Here is a 24,399-nt window from a genome sequence, read left to right as displayed (position 1 = left end):
CACACAGCTTTCAGTCCAGGCTACAAGACACTCTATGGAATGCTAGAGTCAAAATCACACTGGTTTGGGGGTTACCTTTCCTGGTTGCTGAGTTTAGAATACATGGCTTCCACCAACTCCGGGCTTTTCAGAAAATGGTCTGTAATAATCAAGAACCTTCAGGGAAAAGGAAGGAAAATTTGGTTATTACATACAATAAAACATACATGTCCTTACCTACTTTATAGACACATCTTACACAAAAGAAAAACCTTTCATTTTATTGAAATTTTTTACTATAATCTTTTTAAAATATTATTTTTATACATATGGTCATTTTGTCTGTTTGTGTGTACATATGTACGTAGTATGTATGTGCATCACATGGATGCCTAACCACAGAAACCAGAAAACAGATGCATCCTCTGGAATTGGAGCTACAGACTGTGGTGAGCCACCACATGGGTGCTGGGGATTGCATCTGGGTCCTCTGTAAGAGCAACAAGTACTCTTACCCCTGAGCCATCTCTAAAGCCCTAACTTTACTGTGATCTTCCCTGTTTTAGGAGGTTCATGAATTGTTTTTTTAGCAGTAACAAGGTGGGGTGGTGATGCTAGAAATAGTATTTTCTCTAATTTTCCATGTGAAATTTTATGAAAATAATTCAATTGGTTCAAATAGAAAAGCATGTCTACTTTGGCTTTTCACTAGGAACAGAAACATGAAATTTAGCTACAGTTTCAAATCTAGACAGGAAACATAACACACAGTTTTAGTCAGAAGCTTAGTGCTGTAAGACAAGGCAGGAAAATGGACATGTCATATTGTTATTTAAAGATATGCCAACAATGCAGTGATGAATCCTGGCTTGATTTTCCACTCTTTAAGAGGACTCAAGTTACCAAGAAAACATCCACGTTGTCAAGCACTATGCTCATCTGGACTAGAGAGGTGACTATGGAAGCCTGAGGCAAAGATTATCAGCATATTTCTTCAAAGTACCTCTGTGAGGTCTAAGAAGACTGGATAGCACTGTTAGTTGTATCTAACAGGAAGTATAGTAAGACTTAAGAACTAAGGAGTGTGATGTTATAAACACTGTTATAGTGATAAAGGCTGACTGTAAAGTGGTAATACACTAATACACATTTCTTCACTCTCTCAAATATCACTGAGTGTGATAATCAGTGACACACACCAATGACCACCACACTGCCCTCTGAATATTCCCAGCACTAGAAATGTAGCTCAAAGGCTACTACCTACACAAAGCCCTGTGGCCCCCACACCACTAGCTCTGAAAGAAAAATCTAAACAAGTATTCTATTTTTCTACAGATCTTTAAAATTGAAACTACTCAGATTTAAATATGTCTAAAATAATGAAAATAATACAAATGTCAATAGTATTCACATTAATTTAGGCAGTTTATCAAATGGAGTAAGAGAAAGTCATGCATTCCAAGCTAGACTGACAATAAAACTGGAATCCTAAAGCCCATTCAAACATAATTTGGCTGTTTGGAAATCAAACTTCTCTCATGAGAACATTTGTTAAAAACAATATTCAATCAAACATGGTAGTGTGCGCCTATGATCTAGAACAAGGGTGGATTATGCAGAGACTGCCAAGTTCAAGGCCAGCCCAGACAACACAGCAAGACTATCCTCCCTGGACACCCCTACTCAAAAACCACAATATTGTAAGTACAGTACCAGAAACTAGAAAACAAGTTTTACTTCCCCAAATACCCCTCAAACAGCAGAGAAAGAGCCACAACTACCAGGCGACCCAGCTGTTTTACTCCTGACATATAGCCAGCACACTCCAACCCTGCCATAGAGATATCTGCACTTCCACGTTTACTGCTGCTATAGCCAAGAACTGGAGTCAACCTAACTGTCCACTGATAAATGGATAATGAATATTAAACACACACATACACTCACACAAATACTACTGAACTCCAAAGAAAGATGTAATAAAAAAACTTCAGGAAAATGGATGGACTTATAATGTATCATATTACTCTAGGTCACACAATCTAAGAAAAGGAAAAAAAAAACCACATTCTCCCTCAGATGCAGAATCTAAACAAAAACACATATGTAAACAAGTACACATATGAATATATAGTACAACACATAGAAAAGACAACAAGAAAGAATAAATATTAGGGGGCAAAGAAGGAGTGAATATAGGTGATGGACATGAGTTATAAAAAGATGTTTTGTAAAAAAGCTAAGTGTTTTTCTAGTTCTAATTCTGTCATGGATATTTTTAGTTTGGTGCGGAAGGTTAAGTGGATAAAACTATATCCAAAGGTAAACGTGTAAAAATCCAATGTGAAGCTCCACGGCTTATGGCTATTCTAAATGTAAAGAAGTTCATTGAGATATATATGGGGTTTTTTTTTGGGGGGGGGGCGGTTTGGTTTTTCAAGACAGGATTTCTCTGGCTGTCCTGGAACACACTTTGTAGCCCAGGCTGACCTCAAATTCAGACATCCACTTGCCTCTGCCTCCTGAGTGCTAGGATTAAAGGTGTGCACCACCAAGCCCGCTGAGGTCAGTGATTCTTGCTAAACGGACTGAACAGGGCTTTTGCTAAAACTGGATTTTACAAGGAAGCACAGATGGGTCTAATGGGCCTGACTAATGTTTGGTCAAGTAGACAGTCTTTGTCAGTGAGAAGACCATGGCTCTCTCAGTTATCAAATCTTACAGTGGCTGGCAGGGATGATCAGTCCTGAAGGGGAGACCTGCAGAGTGTGGCTTGGGCTCCACTGTGATGGTTTTTATTTGCAAAATTTTTATAATAAAGTTTATGAAAAAGAACTTTTTGAAGTATAGAAAAAGACATTATCCAACCACTCAAACCAAATGCAATGCCAAAGACTTTCTCATCTACACTTTCGTGTTACTCCAGTATATCCAAACAGAAAGATCTGGAGCTATTATTAGAGTCTTTCATCTTTCCCTTTCTAAGAATAAAGAAAAAAATGAGAAGATAATAAATTCTCATGTAGTTGGGTGCTCTTTATCAGCCATCTTCATGTCCAACCAAGGGAAAGAGGGCAGAAAGGAGGTCTTCTCCAATTTTCAGGAACCAGTTCATACTGAACAGTAAAACAATTTCTGGAGGTCTCTGGCCAGTTCGCAGCCAAATGCAGCCCATGAGCAGCAGAAGTTATCAGCTGAGGACTACCTCCCCGTCCTCCTGTATGAACTCCATACGGTGAGCGCTGACAGCTTCTGAGGTACTCTCAGGTACATTCTGTATCTGCCCATTATGAGCTTGGTTCTTTACCAAGCTGATAAGATACAGACCCTGGCTGCCTATCAAGTAGTACCTACCAAATAAAACAGAACTCTGCTACCAGCTGGCTCGAAATAAGCTGATTCTGAGGACTTACCTCAATGACTGCAAACGCTACATGTATATACTTAAGGGGTGTTTTCCAAGTTAAACATGTAAGATTTTCATGTAACAGCAGCTGTTTATGTGCATATGGTATCAAATACAAATGATTTCCAGAAAAGTAAATAATTTTAAACTTAGATAAAACTTCAACATATTTCATTTAAGAGGCTCAAACTGAAAAGGTTTATATTTCACCCAAGACTCACTACCAGAAGGCCACCTGGGTCCTGACCACACTGCCTATAGTGAGGAATAAATCCACAAACATACTTATATTAATATGAAAAGACTACTAAAATGTAAAAAACAAAAAATAAAATATAAAAGACAAAAGTAAACCAGGTCAAATTGTTAAGAGGTAATGTACTAATTGTAAATACAAACATTACACGATGAGGGAATAGCTGTACACACAGACACTGTATGATTTGGTAACAACTATAAACACAGACACGACGCATATTTACTTAACAGAGCCTGAAAGCAAATACGCAAGACCTGAAAGAACTGAAAGGAGGCGGGCTTGGAGGCACACCTGGGACCTCAGCACCTGAGAAGCTGAGGCATAGGAATTATGAGTTCAAGAGCAGCTAGGGATACAAGATAAAACTCTGCTTCAAAAGAAAGAAAACGGATTGCTGGAAGACTAGCAAACCTAGCAAAGCACACTCAAGTGCACACAGAACATTCTCCATGATGATGATATAGTGGGCCATAAACAGCCTCAAGAATTTTAAAAAGAATGAAATTATACAAAGAGTGTTTAATTTAATAAAATTAAAAATCAATAACAAGACAAAATTTAGGAAATATACAAATATATGAAAACCAAACTCCTAAATAACCAATGGATACAAGAAGAAATTGTAAGATAATTAAAATGTAACTTGAAATGAATGAAACGGAAAGCATAATACAACAAGATTCACAGACTACAAAAACAGTTCTCATAAGGAAATTGATAGATGTAAATGCTTAGACCCCATGTCAACAATCTAACTGCCTTTCCATCCTTAGAAGTAACAAAAAGACAACACATAAACTAAGGAGCAGGAATGCTCCAACAAAGGTTATACCAAAAAGGGAACAAGGTAGTCAAACAGAAGGGTCAGTGAGGAGGCTTGGCACGTAAAAGCTCTTCCTGAGCACGCCTGACAACCTGAGTTCAATCCCTGGAACCTACATAAATGCAGAAAGAGAAACTCAATCCACAACACTGTCCTCTGACCTCCATAAATGTACCATGGCAGTTACCTATCCCCTTACCTCCAACCCAATAATACATTCTGTAAAAAAAACAAACAAACTACAGATTCATAAAAAAAAATCTGTTTTTAAAACTAAAATGATGGTCCTAATATTAACATAGAAATGCTAGCAACCTAAAGTAGCCTCCTCTCCCTAGCAAACACATAAATCTTGATAAAGAACCTAAGAAGTCTCACATATTTTCAGATTTTAAAATTTATGTTTATCAACACCATGTACTACTGGCATTAAAAGAGAAATTAAACTGGTTTAAGAATTAAAAGAAAAAAAAAACTGACTAGAGGTTCAGACCTGTGAACAATAAAACATCAGCATTTATATCCTCAGAGTTTAGAAAAACTGGCTGGAGATCGTTCAGTTACTAAAGTATTTGCAACCCCAGTTTAACTGAGTTTAAGCCCTGGCATCCACGACAAGGCATGTGAAAAATAAATAATGAAAGGTGTATGGTGTGCTTGTAATCTCAGCGCTGGAAAGGCAAGAACAAGGCAGATCCTCTGGGGCTTGCTAGCCAGCCAGCCTTGTCTAATTGGTGAGCCCCACATCCCAGAAGGAAATTCAAGCAAGGTGACACATCCTGAGGACACCAGGCAAGGTTGACTAGTCTGGAAAAATTACCCAACACCTTGACCTATGTATTTCTAATATTGAGTCCTAAAAGACAGGTCAAAGGACACAGGATTGAAAAAAGTACTCCAGCAGATATTTCTGAAAACTGAAGAAAGACATACATCTACTACCCTTGTTTGCTTTCTGTTGCTGTGATAGAATACAAACCAAAAGCAATTCAGAGGAAGAAGGTAGCTCCAGGCAGTAGCTCCACAACTGGAGCAGAGACCATGGAGGAACACTGATTGTTGGCTTACTCAACTACCTTTCTTATAAAATGTAGGCCCACCTGCCTAGGAATAGCTCCGTCATCATCAGTGGACTAGGCCCTTTTCTTCCTCAATAGCAATCAACAAAACACCCGCAGACAGGCCCATAGGGGCAATCCTTTTGTTGAGAGTCCCTGTTTCCAAGTATGTCTATGTTCCTATCAAGCTGACACAAGCAGCACACCCACAGACTCAGGAAGTTTGAAGGGGCCAGGTAAAGGTGGCACAGGCCTTTAATCCCAGCACTCAGGAGGCAAAGGCAGTTGGATCTCTGTGAGTTCGAGACCAGCCTGGTCTACTGAGTTAGTTCCAAGAAAGCCAGGGTTACACAGAGAAAACCTGTCTTGAACCCATCCCTTCCCCCCAAAAAATAAGAAGTTGAAGGGATCCCAAAAAGAATAGCAAAAAAAAAAAAAAAAAAAAAAAAAAAAAAAACAAACAAAAAAAAAAAAAACAAAGAAACCCCAAAAAACCAAGTAATGCAAATCTTAAAAGCAACCAGAGAGAAACCAAACATTCTGTTTACAGAGACAATGTGATATGAAGAGCAACAGTGTCTCATTTACACAATGCCCATCAGACACATACCAACTTCTGATCTTTAATGAACCACTTGCTAAGGTCACAGCAGTCTCCAAATGTACTATGTTCATTCACACACCAAAACTGACCTTCCCCTCCTTACTACCTTAAAGAATCTCCTATTCAAGGCCAAGCTCAGGCTTTACCTTTTTCACTACCTCAAAACAACTACCATACCTTGAGTTTTCTCTTAAAACTTCTACGAAGGGGTTGAAATTGTAATTCAGTGGGAGAGCACTTGTCTACATGAACTCAACTCATCTGCACCACAAAGTAAATAAATTATTAAATTAGTAGCTAGAATAAGCCAGATGTGGAAGTAACAATCTCAGCTACTGAGAGTCTGAGGCAGGAGATCAAAACTTCAAGGCCAGCCTAGAGAACAGAGCAAACCCTGTTATATTACTAAAACCTCTCTAAGGAAAATGATCTTTTAGGATGGCCTCAAACAATCACATTTCCAGCAAGATACTTACGGCCATTCTGACTCTGGATGCTTCTGGTGAGCTTCTATGACATTAATTGCAATATTGAGGTTTTCTTCCAGGTCTTTCATTCTTTCAGGATTAAGAGATGTGAACAAAATCATGGAACAGTAGGCAACAATCTTTTTGTCTGGATGATTTAAGCAAGACCTGACAAACAAAGAAATGAAGACTCTTAGTCCAATCATCAACACAGGAAAATATGATTGTAACATAAATACTAGTAATCCTTAGCAAATATAGTGGTATTCTTAGAATATAATAAAGATTTACAATGCTGTGAAACAAAGCATATCCTTGAGTATAAAAACAGTAACTATAACAGTAAGCTACAATAAAATGGGACTGGAGAGATGGTTCAGTGACTCAAAGCACAAACAGTTCGTGCAAAGGACCCAAGTTTGGTTCCTAGCACCTACTCCCTGAGGCTCACAACTGCTTATAACTCTGGCTCCAAGGGCAACTTTACTCATACACACTACCCACATACAGACATGTATGCACACATATAATTACAAATAAAAATAAATCTCAAAAAAGGCAATAAAAAGGTGCATTTGACTTAAGACTCAGAACTGAAAAGAAAGTAACATTTAAATAGAGAAAAAAATTAAAATGATCTCTCCTAAATCCTATCAGCTACAAGAACTTAATGAGGCCATTTATTGTCAGTTATGTCATGGCTCATCCTAAAATTTGATTACCCCCCCCACTTAAACTTCACATCCCAGGCATGGTGATACATGCTATTAATGGCAGTACTCAAGAGGCAGAGGCAGGATTGCTTGTGAATTACAAGGCCTAGCCTAGTCAACATAGCAAGTTCTAGGCCAGGCAGCCAGAGCTACAAAGTGAGACCTTGTCTTGAGGGGGGAAACAAAAAAAAAAGTTATACGGGCCAATGAGATTGCTCAGTCAGTAAGGGTGCTTGCCACCAAACCTAGTGACCTGGGTTCAGTCTCCAGAACCCATGTAAAAGTGAAAAAGAGAGAACTGACTCCTGCAAGTTGTCTCTGGCTTCCACATAATTGCTACAGCACAAACACACATGCATGAACAATAAATAGAAAGCGTTAAAACAAAAACTTATAAATAATTAATGTGTATTTGTGTAGCTTGAGTTTCATTCTTTCCTTCCATCTACAACCAATTATTATTAAATGTAAAAATAATAGATATATATCTATACACACACACTTCAGGCATTTGAGAAATGTACTCTGAGCTAGAATTGAGTAAGAGTTCATCTAATAACCATAACTAATAGACAAGCTCAGAGAACAAGCACAGCCAGAGAAGCAGCTCCGACCTTACACAGCAGCACTTGGCTTCACACTGCGCCATACCCTTTACTTCTGACAATCTACAGGAACCGCTCCTGTCCAAGCAGGGTCGGTCCGTTTATCTACAGGACCTGCCTGGAAGAACAGAGATAATCGTGCCCAACTTAAACACTTCAGCACTAGCTGCTCTTCTGCGGCCCACACTGCCCACACTGCCCACGCTGCCCAAACTAGAAGCTTGGCTTCCACAACCTTCACACGTGTCTTTCTATTGCCCATCCACTTCTGTCACCAACTTACATTTTAGCGTGATGCTCAACCACTTACGAGTTCATAGAGCTAGTGTTTTAAAGTAATGCAAAACATGAACCAATTCAAGATCCAATATAAATAACCAGACTAGTTATAGACTTCTTACAGCAGCCAGACTAGTCAATCACATCTCATAGTAAAACAAGCTCAGTGCTCATCTCTTGACCCTGACAAAGGAAACTGAATTATCTTCTTCTCATAGTGACAGATTATAACATTTCTCAGATTGAACAACAGAATAGCTATCCCCACTTCTCACAGTGAAAGTCACCTCACAATGATAAACACATATTATCCAAATCTTAGAATTCTCCATTTTCTACCAAGAACAGTATTGGGCCATGCATATACACAACACTGGAAAAAAAAAAAAGGGTTAACTCATTGCCCACACTTTAATGTTTTCTGTTCATGTTTTCCCCTGTATAAATTTCAGGGTCTCTAATGAAGTTACTACTTTCCCCATGACTTTTATTTCTTAAAAATAAACGGGTGGGGCTGGGGATTTAGCTCGGTGGTAGAGCATTTGCCTAGCAAGCACAAGGCCTAGGGTTCGATCCTCAGCTCCAAAAAAAATAAAAATAAAAATAAAATAAACTGGCATGCCAGGCGGTGGTGGCGCATGCCTTTAATCCCAGCACTCGGGAGGCAGAGGCAGGCAGATCTTTTTGAGTTCGAGGCCAGCCTGGGCTACCGAGCGAGATCCAGGAAAGGCTCAAAGCTACACAGAGAAAGTCTCGAAAAACCAAAAAAAGCTGACATGTTCCCAAGTGCTACACACATTTTGGTACAAAGCTCAATGAGTATCAGATATGTGTACCATGGAACCATCACACAAACCAAGGTACAGAGCACTGGCAGGGTCCAGGAGTCTCCTTCATACTCTCCCAGCTAATACTACCTGCATGCTAACAGCCACAAAGAATATGGACTATCCTGAATTCTATAACTACACTACAATCTTGTTTTTCCTGTTTGTGAACTTCATATAAATGAAGTTATAACCAAAAAAACAAAACAAAACAACAACAAAATCTTAACATTATACTCACATAAAGAGTTCTGGGAAAGCATGGACCCAAACAATGGACTGGGAATCTTCATTCCGTGAGGCAATGTTGCCTAAAAACTGTAGGCCACAACGAAAAGCTAGAAATATAGAAAAATAAAAACTGAAGATAACAGATTCAACACAATGAATAAATACATCTTAGTAAGGAATATTTCCCATGTTATAAAATAGGAGAGTGAGAAAGAGAAAGGAAAAGAGGGAGGGAGGGAAAGAGAGGAGAGGAGGGGGCTGGAGAGAGAAAGAGAGAAATTGGTTATCTAAGAATCTGATTGCACAGTGAAATTCTGAGCATGACATTAATATGCCTCATCAAAACAACACTGTAAAATTAACTTCTTAAAGACTATAAGCTCAAATATAATTACATGAAATATCATTGGACTACATGCGCCAATTAAAAGATCATTACAAATTAGGTATGTCTGCACATGTTTGTAATCAAGGCACTCCAGATGCTGAAACAGGAGGATCATGCTAACAGAAGACATGCCAAGACCAGTCCAATAAAATTGTCTCAAAACAAAACACAGCTATACTTACAATGAATTTTTAAAATACTATAAGTTTTTTAAAACAAACATACCTAGAACATAAGGTTATAGAAATACTGCAAGTTAAAGAAAGCTAAAAGGAGACAGACAGATCAAATATCAGCCAAAAAAGGAGAGATACCACTCAAAATTAGATATAATAAGCATTAATGCAAAAGACATTGCTGGAAACATGTTAAATAACCGCCCAAGTTGAATAGTTTTAAGATATCTTTTCTCAACAAATTCTAGAAGTAGACAAAAAATACCAATATATCTCAAATATCTGAGTAAGATTTAATAAAAGCCTAACTGACATTTAGAATGTAAGCCCGAAGTTCAGCCAAGTGACAGCATCAAATGCCACAGACTCATGTGCTGCAGGCAAGAATGGAACCTGGTCCAGTCACCTTGGAAAGCAGCTTGTCAATTTCTTATAATGAAACACACAAAAGTCACAATGATACATTAACAAAGGCATCAAAACATAAATTAAAGTGATGCTCATACAACTGATACGGAGTTTACAAACTACCAAGTATCTCCATTCAGGATCGTCCTCAACCTAAAACTAGGTATAAGTAAAAAGTCTATAGCACACATTAGAATTAATGGCCAGGCATGGTGACAAACATTACCTTTCAAAGATGTCCAAGGCATTTGCAGTCACCATTTATAATTACCAGAGTACAAAAGTACCACTGCCAGCAAGACAAAAGACCCAAGGGCTAAAAAGGAACAAATCAAACTATCACAACCCACAGTATCAATGAAATGTTAATGTATGTATATTATTTTAAATGTGTAAGTTATCTGCACTCTTGAGAAAGCTTATTTATTTGTAAGGTTTTTTAATAATAAAGTTATTTTTAATAATAACTTTTAATAATAAAAAAGAGCTTACAAAAGTTATTTCACCAAAGTCAATTATTTAAAAAAAAAAAAATCTATAGTTCTACATGCAGGAAACAACCAAGGAGAAGGACACTGGGATAAAGGATACAAGCAGAATACACTTGCCTAACATCTACAAGACTGTGGGCTCAGGTCTCAGTCTCCAGTAAGAGGGGATGGCATGAGAACAGGACAAGAACACCATTTATAAAAGTACCAAGATACGGGGATGGAGAGATGGGCACTTATGAGCATGGCTGCTCCTGCAGAGAAGCCAGAGTTCCCAGCACCATGTGGCAGCTCACAGTCAACTGTGACTCTAGTTCCATGGGCTTGGACATTCTCTTCTACCTTCCACAGGGTACACACACATACATCAGGCAAAACCATTATACACATAAACAAATCTAAAAAGAAAATGTTCGTAAGTGTCAAGATACAAATAACAGCAGTGAGCACACTACCAAGGAGGAAACCACAAAACAAGACAGAGGTGTTAAGTGGAACTAAGGCAGGTCCAGTCATGTGACTGCGTTTCTATCTAAAGGTTAAATGTAGTTGGCAGTCCAGATCCAAGCAGGAGAGTCCACACACATATACATGTATGTGTCATTCTACATCCTGGAGGACATACATGTTTGTAGGAAACGTAATAAAAGCATTCTAAAATTTCTATGAAGATACAAAGGGCTGTTAATAGCTACAACCCTGGTGAAAATTGAAAAGTGGATCTGTGTTTGCAGACTACCAGCTAGTTCAGTTAATGAGGTACATCAGGGTGGAACCAGGACAGGAATAAACAGAGTAGTGGAACAAACACAGACTTGACCAAATGATTAATGGCAGAGCTATCAGCAGCATATCACTGATAAACAATGGTCTAGAATCTGCAGTGGGGTGCCTGGGTGCCAGCACAGAAAACCTGACAGTGTTGACTTCCTCACACAAGACAGAAAGTTCCATCCCAACCCTTGACCTGAACATGAAGCACCCAAATCAAAAAGTTTTCAAAACACTGGAGAGCTTTTAAGTCCATAGGAAAAGATAGTACAAAATGTTAAAACTAGTAACTTTTTCTCAGAAGATACCATGGAAAACAGAAATAGTGCCATAGAATAGGAAGATAAAATATACAACTACCATATATTCAAAGAGCTCTTATAAGCCTTTTTTTTTTTTTTTTTTTTTTTTTTTTGAGACAGGGTCTCACTCTGTAGCTCTGGCTGTCCTGGAATTTATTATGCAGACCAGGTTAGACTCAAACTCATAGAGATATACCTGCCTCTGCCTTCTGAGTGCTGGGATTAAAGGCCATGTGCCACAACACTTGGCTATAAACCATTTTTAAAAGACAGATAAACCAACAGAAAAATAGGCAAAAAAGTTTTATGAAAAAAAATTGGTAAGCTCCAAAACAGGTAGGCAGGGATCAAAAAGTACTTGATGAGAAAAGTAGGAGAGGCTTCCTCCACACCCACTAGACTGGCACAACTTACAGTCAGAAAACAACAGCACGTGGTAAGGGTGTAGGTGCCAAAGGTCCAAGAGTCCATGAGCTATTAGCAATAGGACACAGTCAAAACAGCCTTAAGTAGATAGCACCAGTTCTTGATTTTGCCTCCCAGCTCCAAACAAAACTTCAGTGTCTGCTCTGTGAAAATAAAGGTGTTGGACCCTCAAGACACTTCTGGCTGCCAGCATTGTCACCATGATTCACTTCTACTGGAGGACATCCTCCTCTGCTTTGCTCTAGGAACAATTTCTCCAGGTCCAACTCCCACAAAGCATGGCATCAGTAGTGCTAGCAGCCAGAACCCAAAAACTGACTTGATATACCTTAAAGAAACTGAACATGGCCGGGTGGTGGTGGTGCACGCCTTTAATCCCAGCCCTCAGTAGGCAGAGCCAGGCGGATCTCTGTGAGTTCGAGGCCAGCCTGGTCTACAGAGCAAGATCCAGGACAGGCACCAAAACTACACAGAGAAACCCTGTCTCGAAAAACCAAAAAAGAGGAGGGGGAAAAAAAAAAAACTAAGAAAGAAAGAAACTGAACACAAAACTCATGTGTATACCAACAGATACAAATATTAAAAAAAGAAGAAAAATTAAAGCTCAAGTGCTCCTCGTAGCCTGTTTACAGAATTACATTATTTCCTTCTGTCTACTTTTCTAAGGTTTTAGAAATCAGTCTATAATAAATGCTTATTGACTGTTTATAATATAAAGGTACCAACCTTTTTCCAGATAGCTCTAACTTTAAGAGATACTGATAGTTCTACTAAACACTTCCTTAGCAAGCTTCATGGCAACAATCCCCTTACACCCAAGGTGGACTTTCATCATGCTCATCAACACTACCTCTCAGCACTTGCTCTACAATGAGCCAATGAGCCATGAGTGCAATCTCCCCAAGGGTCCCAGCCTGGAGATGAGGTCATGGAGGCCCCACAATTCCTGAATTCCTCATTCTCCTTACTTCTTACCAATCAATGCCATTAATTTAAACCTTTATGACAGCAACTCTTTACATTCAATCTTACTACCCAACTGGGTATGGGGGCATAGGCCTGGAACCACAGCACAAAGAACATAGAGGCAAAAGAATAAGTTCAACATCAGTTTGGGCCGCCCAGCAAAAATCTAGCTCACATGCAAATGCACACACACACACAAAAATCATTCCTATTCAACTTATGTAGAGACTGCTGTCTCCTCTTGTACCCTTACTAGCAGGGTGAGTGGATGGAGGGGACAAAGGGAGGGAAGCGAGACCAGTACGGACAAGTGGCATCAAGTAGGAGCCTTAGAGAACAGTAAATAAAAAGCAAGCCAGTGATTTTAAACAAGAAAATGTAATATAAGGAATTCAAAGAGACGCAACACTGAGGCAGCACACAGGTTGAGCTGCAGGAACCAGGTACACTCCTAGAACTGAAGGAGCAGAGGAAGAGGTTGGGCTATAAGAACCCAGGAGCCTGACAGCTTCTTGCAAAACTGTAGCCAAGGCTCAAACATGCAATTCTTAAAAGTATTAGAAGAAAATGAGGAGTTGGAGATTTAGCTCAGTGTTAGAGCGCTTGCCTAGCAAGCACAAGGCCCTGGGTTCGGTCCTCAGCTCTGGGGGAAAAAAAGAAGAAGAAAAAGAAAATGATACACCAAGTACCCCAATACTGAAATTCAAGTGCTTCTCACAACCTTCTCACAGAATTATACTTTCTTCTGTCTACTTTTCTGAGTGTTTAAAAAGTCTATTATAAATGCTTATTGACTGTTCATAATATAAAAGTAAGATACTAACAGTTTTAGTAAATACTTCAGAATATTAACACTCAAATTTAACACGCCAAAAGGTGAAAGGTATACTCTGGACTGACAGCCAAGCAGAACAACAGTTCCTCAGGGGGAAAAAAAGCAGCAAAAACCTCTGAAAATCCAAACGATTCTGGGAAGGAAAAGGCTTTGCAATGGCCTAGGCACAATCGAGAATAACAGTTTACTTTCCCAAACAGCTTATCAACTGATCTTTATGTAAACACTAAGAATAGTGCAAAGCCCCTAAAAAATGCCAGCATTATTTTTACAGATTAGGAAAGAATATATGCCAAAAACAACATCAATAGCTCAATTAAAATAACTCATACTTGTGTTTACATAAAATTTGATGACCATAATATATTTGTCAGACCACTGTAATTATTGCCTGAAAATAATACTCTAAATATTATTTTGACAATATAATTACAGTTCTTACCTCAGACGCAGTAACAAAAAACTGGCACAGTTACCCTGACAACACTAGCCTAAAATAAGGTTCTCAGAGAAAGTATTAACAGATAGTGAAATCTGAACACTTTTTATAATGCTATTTCATTGGGTTTGAACTAAGGCGCTATGAAAATAACTTCTGAGCTTCTTATTAAATGCAAATGTCACTGTTGAATTCCAAATAAAAGCCAGGGGCTTTCCTTTCCTAGAGGTGGTGAGAGACAGCACTAACTTTCCTTTTCCTCCTTGCCCCTCTTCCAATTCTGCCGCAGAATACAGGTCAGCTACTTAAAACAGAGACAGCCAATTTTTGAAAAGAAAAAGCTTCCATTTCATGGACTAGAAGACCCAATATTGTCAAGATGGCAACTCTTCCTAAACTAATCTGTAGATTTAACATAATCCCTAGTATCTACAATATATTACAGAATTCAACACTAAAACACAACTACAATCAAGAAAAAAACTGAGGAAAGGATTCAAACAGACATTTCTCCAAAAGTTTTACAATGCCCAATACACACATGAGAAAACATTCACCATCATTAGTCATTTGGAAAATGCAAATAAAAACCACACATTACTTTACATCATCCAGGATACCTTATAAACCAAAAAAAATTTAAAGTGTCAGCAAGGATATGAAGACACTAGAACACACACTGTTGATTGAATGTAAATGGCTCCACTGTACTGAAATCAGTTTAATGGCTCCTCAAAACAGGAGCTGGAAAGAGGGCTCAGCAGCTGAGAGCACTGGCTGCTCTAGCAGAGGACTGGCAATCAGATCCAGCTCCCAGCACCCATGTCAGACAGCTCAGAATCCCCAGTAATCCCAGTTCCAAGGGATCCAAAGTCCCCTGTGGCCTCTTTAGGAACCCACACATAACATGTACACAGAAAGAAAGAGAGAAAGACAGACAGACAGAAACAGGGAGTTGGAGATAGAAAGGCAGGCAAATAAAGACATAGAGACAGAATAAATATTGAAAAAACTAATATTTAACATGGTGGTACTCAGGCCCAACAACTCTAATCCTAGGCACATACTCCAAAGAACTGAACACAGGCTCTCAAACAAATACATGTACAATACACCACAGCCAAAAGGTGAGCAGAGCCTGTGTTCATCAACTGACAAATGGAAAACAATAAAACATTATTCAGTCCAAAAGATGCATGCTACAATGTGGCTGTACCTCAAAAATAAGAGAAATCAGACCAAGGGCCATGGAGCTGTACAATTCCGTTTATATGAAATATCCAGAATTAATTCAGAGACAGATCATAAAATTGTGGACACCAGAGGCAGGGAGAAGGGAAGGGAGAGGAACTGCTTTTCTTACACCTTGGAGTGTAAGAAAATATTTTTAACTCTGACAGGTGTTGGTTGTACAATACTGTACTGTTCTAAACGCCACTCATCTATTCACTTTAAAATGGTGGTTTATGTTAAGTGAATGGACTGGGAGACATAACAACATGATAAAATGCTTGCTAGCATGCCCAAGGCACTAAGCTTACCACAGCACTACCACAGGGGAAAAAAATCAGTTAGTTAAACTGGTAGTTGAAGCTATCTAAATTATTAACAACTCTTAATGTATCCTTTATAAAACAAGACTAAGGCTAGGAATATAGCTCAGTGGTAGACGCTTTTCTACCATACTAGAGCCTAAAATTCAGTTCCCAACACCACTAAAATTTAAAAAAAGAAAAGGAAAGGAAAAGCACAGGGATCTATCAATCAATGTATTTCTTCACCACATAACTAACTATGTTATAAAACATTTTTAGGTATCTTCCCCCTTTTCTATTTTTCTTAGGTTATATCTATCTCAATGAACAAAGGATGAAACAACCATTTATCATATATTGTGGAAAAACAAAGTAAATCTTGCACAGAAGATTTGGGATAGCACAAAAAAGAACAAGAGGAATGCAGAACCAAGGAAAGAAGTTTTTATGATGGAAGCAGGAGAATGTACTACATAATGGTAAGGATGCTGGAGGGCAGAGAATCCATGTGATGCTGAGAACAAAGGGGATAAATTCAAGAGAAAAGCTGAGTGGGTGAACGGGGCTGGTGTCCAAGGTTTAAGGGAGGGGCTAGCTCATCTCTAGTAGCTCCCACAATCACAGCATTTGCCAGCACTTCTGCTGGGCTTATTTAGGGACACACCATTAGAAGAAAAGCCTATTTATTCTGACAACTAATATTCTATTACTATTTTTTTGCAATTACAAAATGGACTGCATCTGAACAGTGGCTGAATTACATACCTCACAGACTGATTTTTCCATGCAGCACAATGAAACTTGTTACTTTATCACTATTTTTTAATTCTCCAACTTTGAGTACCAAGGCTTCATCATAAAGCAGAGCTACAAAAATTCCTTTAATATTAAACATCTTTAAAACACTTTACAACTAAATTCTATATTCTACCAACCTCTTAAAATACTGCCACTCAGAAAAGTTTAGAGCTAAGATATTGTTTATAAACTCTTCGATGTGTAATTAACTTTATGAAATCACCACTTTCTGTCACATCAAGTAACTAACTTAAGATTTTAAAGATGATTTCTAAATCAAATACTAAGACCCCAAAACTGTAGTGAAATGAATCTGAAGTGAAAACACTAGGAAATCACCAAAGGAGTGAACATTATATAATACCATGAAGTGCCTACAGCACACAAGCACACTGGATTCCTTGTCTATGTATGTCACATCTACCTTTCCTTTTGGGCCTGTGAAAAGAGAGCCCACCTCTAGTTCTCACCTATCCACTGGGAATAGGATGTCAGGTAGCATTACTATAAACATACCTAATGCTATATAAAAACACGAGTTAAGAAATATTTGTAAATCAAATCTATTTTAAACAGTTATATTTCCCACTTAAAGGAAGTATTTATATCATATATGGTAAAGGTGTTCTTTTTTATAACAATTACCTTAACTCATAATCTAGTATATCTAATAAGCATGGACACTTACATTAAGATTATATCAAATAACATATTTACTCATAATATCTCTTTTCGTTTGTTTGGTTTTTTTTTTTAGATAGGGTTTCTGTGTAGCTTTGGAGCTTGTCCTGTAACTTGCTTTGTAGACCAAGCTGGCCTCAAACTCACAGAGATCCACCTGCCTCTGCCTCCCAAGTGCTGGGATTAAAGGTGTGCGCCACCACCACCTGGCTAAATACCTCAATTCTTTAGACAAGAAGACCATATATAAAAACTCTATTATTTAATTTAATAATGTGTTAAGATAATAATCTTTGTACAAAGGAGAAGCATTAATGTTACTAAACAAACTAAAAGCCTTCAAAACAGTCTAAGAACCTTCCAGATTTTCAAGCTCAGAAGCTCTTAATCCCACGTCAACAGCTGTTATGGGGAAGAGCTACTTTCCCTTTCTGTCACACTAGGTAACTGACTTAACAGACCTAACACATCTGGCTCTCCTCACTGGAACGTTCTGGTCACTGTTGGAATCACACCTGAATTTGTTACTTTTATCTTCACTGTGATAAAACACCTGAAAGAAGCAACTTTAGGGAGGGAGGATTTATTTTGGCTCACAGTTTAAGGTGACACAGTCCGTCATGGAGGGGAAATGATAGTGACAGTTGGAGCAGCTTGTGGCAAGAGTAGTGGGAATGCCGGAGTAGTTAGAAAGCAGATAACACAGGAAGAAGTGGAGATGGACTGTTAGCCGTAAGCCCTGCCCCTATGGCTCTATATCAGCCAGCTAGCCTCCATGTCCAAAATGTTCCACACAACCTCCCAAAACAGTGCCACTAGCAGAGGACCAAGAGTTCAAACACATGAGCCTGTGGAAGGTATTCATATTCAAACCAAAAACAGTGTCTGTAACATTTGTAAGCTATATAAGGCAATGCATTAGACATCCCAGGCTGCTACTACAAAGAACCACAGACTAGACAGCTTCAAACAATTACCTTCTACCATTTTGGAGGCTCCAAATCTACGATTAAGATGCCACCAATGCTGATTTCTCCTGATACTTCTCTTCTTGACACTAGACTGCAATCTGTTTCATGTGTCTTCACATGGTCTTCACCTATATGTCCTACTATCCTTCTTCTCAAGAAGACACCAAATTTCTTCACTGTACCTTAATTACGTCCTGTAAAATCTTCTCTTCAAATACAGTCAGACTCTGGGTACTGGAGGTTAGGATTTTGCTATGGTCTGAATGTTTAATGTGTCCTTCTAACATTCTTATGCTGATTATCAAATCTCCAAAGTGTTGGTAGTAAGCAATGAGGGCTTTCAGGTGTAACTACATCTTGCAGTTAGTGCCCCTTATAAGAGGCCAAGAGTTCCTTTGCCTCCTTCTGCCCTTCTACTATGTAAGGACACAGCAAGAAGGCACCTTCACTGAGCCAGACAGCAAGCCCCTACCACATAATAAATATGCTGAAACCCTGGCCCTGAACTTCCCAGCCTTCTAGTGTGACAAATGTATGCTTTAATTAGTTACCTGAGTTAGAGTATTTTGCTACAGCAACCCAAACAGACTTAAGAGAAGCTTCAGCATAAGAAGTTGGGAAGAGACAAGTCAGCCCAAAACTGGACATAAAGAAAGTCACAGTAACTTTCTTTCATAGTAATTCTAATTTTACATGAAATATACAACATGTTTCAGTGAATGACTGAACACCCAGAGCATTATTTTAAACATATTTCAAGATAATAATCCATTAATTATACTGCACATTACCTGTCAACAAAGAGTCTTGTTCCACCCGAAGTTCACGAAAGAGAAGAACCAAATCAACGGCTACGCCAATTGTATCCAGGTTCCTGTATTAAAGTTTAAGACAGAATTAAACTAAATATATGTGCCTCTCTAATACTGAATTTCAAATACTGATATAATGTATTATGCTGAGACTACTGACCAACAATTCCTACAGTGAGCAGAATAACAGCTTCCAGAGATGTGCACATCCTGATCACTGAAATCTACAATTATCATCTTAGCTGGTAAAGAGAACTTTTCAGACAATACCAAATCAGTAATTTTGAGATGGAAAGATTGTCCTGAGTTGTATGGAGGTCCAATATATCACAAGGCTCCTTACAGAAGGAACACAAGAAAGTTGGAACCAAGAGAAAGGAGGCTATATGCCAAGAAAAGTGGCAGGGCTAGAAGCTGGCAAGGCAAAGAAACTGACTCTGTCACAGAAGCCTCCAGAAGGAAGTACTATTCATGCCGATCCCTTATGGACTGCAGAACTCCAAAACTGTAAGACAGTAAATGTGTGCTGTTCAAGTTTTTGATAATATGTCACTGTAACAAAAGTAAAATAACACAGACCTGAGTAGCAATAGTGGGGTCTAACAAATACCTGAAAAGGGGGAAGAGACTTTGGTCAGCAGGCAAAGGCTAAAAGTACCCTAAAACGCATGACAAAAAAACCACAGTGCCTTAGACAGACTTCTGATAGAAACACACACATAAAGGCACAGCTGGCAACGTTTGGAAGGAAATGAGAACATGTTATTAGAGACTACAGGAATGGTGATCTTTGCTATGCACTGCCAAGAGTCCTTGGATAGCATCCTAGAGCTGTGTGCAAAGGAAAGAAAAAAGAAATGCCCAAAACTGTCCCATGTACTGTGATCATCTGCCCACTGTGTTTGAGAAAAGACACTCATTTTCTAGTGTTACAAGGCCCAGATAAAGTGGAACTTTGTCCCAAGATGGATCACCATCCAGAGATTCATATGTAACTTAGGTAATTCTGAGGATTAGATGTGGGACTTCTAGCTAATGAGATTTAGAGGGCATTCTGAACATGAGCTGATGCTATAGTGGGTTTAGAATGTAGGAGATAAAAATGTATTCTGAATTGGATTAATGTGAATGTTTAAGACCGATGGGTGAACTGGGATAAAAGAACCTAAACTCCTAATCAGTTTGTTCGTTTGTTTTTAAGTGACCTTACAGGGGCAAGAGACACAGTAACAGATGCAATCTGTAGTTGGTCTTTGTCCGGAGCACCTGGTACAGAGTTATTAAAACCCTTACACTTTCCTGAATGAGAGGAACTGATCACATCAGAGTATATGCTCTAAAAGTAACTCAGACACAGCTTCAGAATGGTGTCCTGCTGCCAGAGAACCCAACCTGTAAACTTTCAGTCACAGAGAGGCAAGGGAGATGAAAACTGAATTCAATACCCACCACCAATAGTTTAAATTAACTATGTCCATATAATGAAAACTCCATTCAAAACACTAACATTGGAGTCTGGGGAGCCTGAAGATTGGTGAACACATCAACCTGCCAGGAGGATGGCATACCCAGGGAGGACACAGAAATATCATCCCACCCTATACCTTGTCTTATGCACATCCTTCTACCTGGATGGTCCTAGAACAATCCTTTACAGAGAACCAGAAACCTACTTTCTTGAGTTCTGTGAATTACTAAAACTGAGGGAACCCTCAACTTCTAGTCAGTCTTACAGAAATGGGGGTTGCCTGGTCCCTGATCTCTAGCTAGTATCTAAAGTGGCAACTGCTAGATCACAAAGAAGTGGGTCCCCCAAGTGGCAGTGCTGATAGCAAAGCCTCAACCCTCACCTGAGCATGGTTTTGCTAGGAAACAAAAACCAAAAGCATTTCTCAGAAGCCCTTCACGCCTAGCTGAACGCTCCCGACTAGATATGTCAGCACCCAAATACTTCTGACCACAGCTGTAACACCTTCTCCATCTGAGCTACCCTCCATATACCCCTATATAACCCGATAAACTTTTATAGCTGGCTGCTGCTCTCTACTGTCCCAAACAGCCAGTTTTGTTCTGCTTTCTTTGTTTTGTTTTTGGTTTTTTTGTTTTTTGTTTTTATTAAAACTGTTCTTTCTATCCATGGAGAATAGCTGCTTCGGTGTTTCTTGCTGCACCTACTTAGCAGAAGGAAAACACTGTGTTCAGTAGTCTCTTAGTGTGCTTACTTACAGCAACAGCCACTTAGGAGTGAGCCTTTTAAATTATGACTAATTCCCACAGATAGTGTAACAAGTGAGTTATTAAACCCAGTTAGTATCAGAGATTCAGGATTGGTGTCAGCAAACACAGGAGACTGTTTAGATGTAATTAAATTAATGACCAATTTTGAGGTGGGAAGATTATCCTAGGCAATCTATGACAGGTCTTCAGGAGAAGGTCACAGAAGTCAGAGGAGAAAGAGAGTCTGCTAGACAGATACTACGTGCTATCCTGATGGTGGATGGGTGTGAACCAAGGAAAGCAGAAGACCCCTAGAACAAGAAGAGACAAAAGAAGGATTTCCCCCAGGACCCCAGAAAGGAACTGGCCCTGCAGATGCTTTGACCTTAGGCCTGCTAGACTGAGTTTGGATTCAGAACCTCAACTAGAGCTGCTAAGACAAAACTGTTGTTTTAGGTCCCATATTTATGCTAATGTGTTACAGCAACAGAAAACTAACACAATCCCAACTTACTCACTTCTGGGGTGAATCAGAATTAAGCCCAAATTCCTATAGAGAAGATCCTGATTTGTGTGGATCGAATTTCAGAACTATATGTTAAGCCTATCTAATAGAAAGCATTCCCAAATGGTCACAGTCATCATAAATCTCACAAAGGTGTTCTCTCTCTCCTCGTGCCCAGGTCCAGGGGGTCAGTCACTGCTCTAGCCTCTTCACCCAGGCTGACAGTCAGTGAGAAAGAGCATAACACTTGCCTTCCAGGAAAGAGACTGTTACATCCTGGTCTACTCATTTCTACATAGGCAACAGGATAATGGTAAACTGTGCTTTGTTAAATGTTACAAGACGGCTGAAGGGACAGAATCAAAATACAATTTCATGAAATGAATTTTATTTAATGAAATTTCAAATTTCAGAGTTTAAAAATGTAATGTAAACATGCTCAGTCTTTCACGCTGTGCTTGGCTGATGTCACACTACAATGGAGGAGTTGAGAAATGTGTAGAGACCTCCAGAAAAACTTAACACAGATACAGAAATAGTACAGGGACCCCAGCAACAGCGATTATATTTACATGCAGAGCCAATGCCTTGAACAGTTTCTGGGTATTTCCTGAAATATCATCTGATTCAGATCTCAGATGGTTTGCTTTGCTGTATTATATACAAAGAAATCTAAACCTCAGTGGCATCATATCTTCTAAACCTTGAGTAACAAAGGAAGAAAACGAACACACACACACACACACACACACACACACACCAGTTATACATGGATGTTTTGATCTGAATCCTGACTAGCTCAGAAATACTGACTTTAGTTAAAACTGTCTATAAAGTTACCACCGGAATCTTTGTTGTATTTCTGACTAAAAACTTTTCCCCAGAACTAATGCCTCGAGTGACTGGAGTTTCCCTTTGGAAGTCAACAATAAATAATAATGTAATACTAGGAACCAAACAAAAACAAAGAAAAGTTAGTGCCCTTATATTTTTATTTCCGTGTGCACCAACCAGAAGTAGTACAAAGTAAGAGGTAACCATGACTACATGTGCTACCCAAGCTTTAATGACCACACTGTAGACTGAATAGTATTTATTTTTATGATATTTCAACTTTTATTGCCCAGAAGATAAAATGCAAACTGTGTGAAAGCAGGTGACAGTGTTACCAGCAGAGGCAGAAGTACCACATACTTGCTATCCCACAGATACCACCAGCTAAGGAATCTCCCCTACCAGTCACTACCCTATGAAAACGGGAAGTGCTCTGCAGAAGGGCTTCTTCCACGCACTCAGGGTCTCATATCCAAAGTCAGATGACTGGCTTCAAGAGGGTGGCACAATCCCAGACAACAGGGCCTTGAGTGGCTCAGCAATGGCAAGGACTTGCTTTTCAGCATGGAGCTGGAAAGAGTACCTCTGGCTCCCTGTGCAATCAGTGACTTCAGGACAATTCACCTCTCCAAGCCACATTTTTTTCCTTTGGAACACTGGAAGGAAACTAGCACAGTATCTTCAGTTTATCCCAGTGTTCGGGTGTTCCATGCTGCACGAGTTGGTGGAAGAAAGAGGTCACTCCAAATGAGTTTTTTAGGCCTATGTGGCAGCAGGGAGGTCCAGCCTCTGGGGGACTGTACCTCCAACAGCCAGATAAAGGCATATTTATTGACTGTTACACTAAGTTTTTTGTTTTTTGGGGGGAGCAAACAAGTTCCTGTACCAAGGTCTCTACTCTAAGCTAGTTGTTCCTCTAAAGGAAAGTGTCAGGCCCTTGCTACTTTAGTTTACTGTGTACCACTTGCAGTGCCCAGGTGTGCCAGAGAGTCCTGTGACCAAAGTCATCCACAGGCTGTAATTCTCCCTCCGAAAAACAATTCTACAAATCACGGAAAACAATCACTGTTTTCCGCAATGATTTCTTCAAGGTCAAAGTACTTCTAGAAAACAACTCTCCATTCTAATGTTTACCCTGGATACAGTGACTCTGCAGGATTGCTACAACACCCAAGGATAAAACAAGGTACTACAAAGCTCCTAGGACCAAACCTTACCCTGTGCTGACCAGCCCAACAAAGATGCCCACCTTTCCCTGTCCTTCCCCACCTATGAAAGTATAAAAGAAGCTGGCATTCTGGCCGATGTTTCCAGAACATAACAGTGCATTTTCAAAAACTTGCTGCTCTTCCAGAGGATGCAAGTTCAGTCTCCATACCCACCAGCTCCAGTGGATCCCACACCCCCATCTGGACTCCATGGGCACCCATAATACACATATGACAGACACACAGACACAAAAATAAAAAATCTTTAAAAATGTTTACAATTTTAATTAGCTAAAAAAGCAAAGTATTAACTATTATTAACAAGATTATTGTTATTTCTATCCATTTTCTATAAAGAGATGGCAGGTTTGTTTTAGCATTT

General features: G+C 39.2%; 1 protein-coding gene across 1 annotated transcript in view; it reads right to left on the bottom strand.

The window, feature by feature from the left end:
• The window catches only part of Atxn10 (ataxin 10), a 134,612-nt gene that overhangs the window by 86,542 nt on the left and 23,671 nt on the right, over positions 1–24,399 (bottom strand). The window contains exons 3-6 of the mRNA XM_036209030.1: positions 19,233–19,315; positions 9,265–9,361; positions 6,609–6,767; positions 76–156 (exon numbers count right to left, since the gene is read on the bottom strand). Of these exons, the coding sequence (XP_036064923.1) occupies positions 76–156; positions 6,609–6,767; positions 9,265–9,361; positions 19,233–19,315 (420 nt within the window). The remainder of the gene's footprint in view (positions 1–75; positions 157–6,608; positions 6,768–9,264; positions 9,362–19,232; positions 19,316–24,399) is intronic.

Source organism: Onychomys torridus, chromosome 16 (assembly GCF_903995425.1).
Source record: "Onychomys torridus chromosome 16, mOncTor1.1, whole genome shotgun sequence".
Taxonomy (NCBI): Eukaryota; Metazoa; Chordata; class Mammalia; order Rodentia; family Cricetidae; genus Onychomys; species Onychomys torridus.
This window is presented reverse-complemented; position numbering and strand designations above follow the sequence as displayed.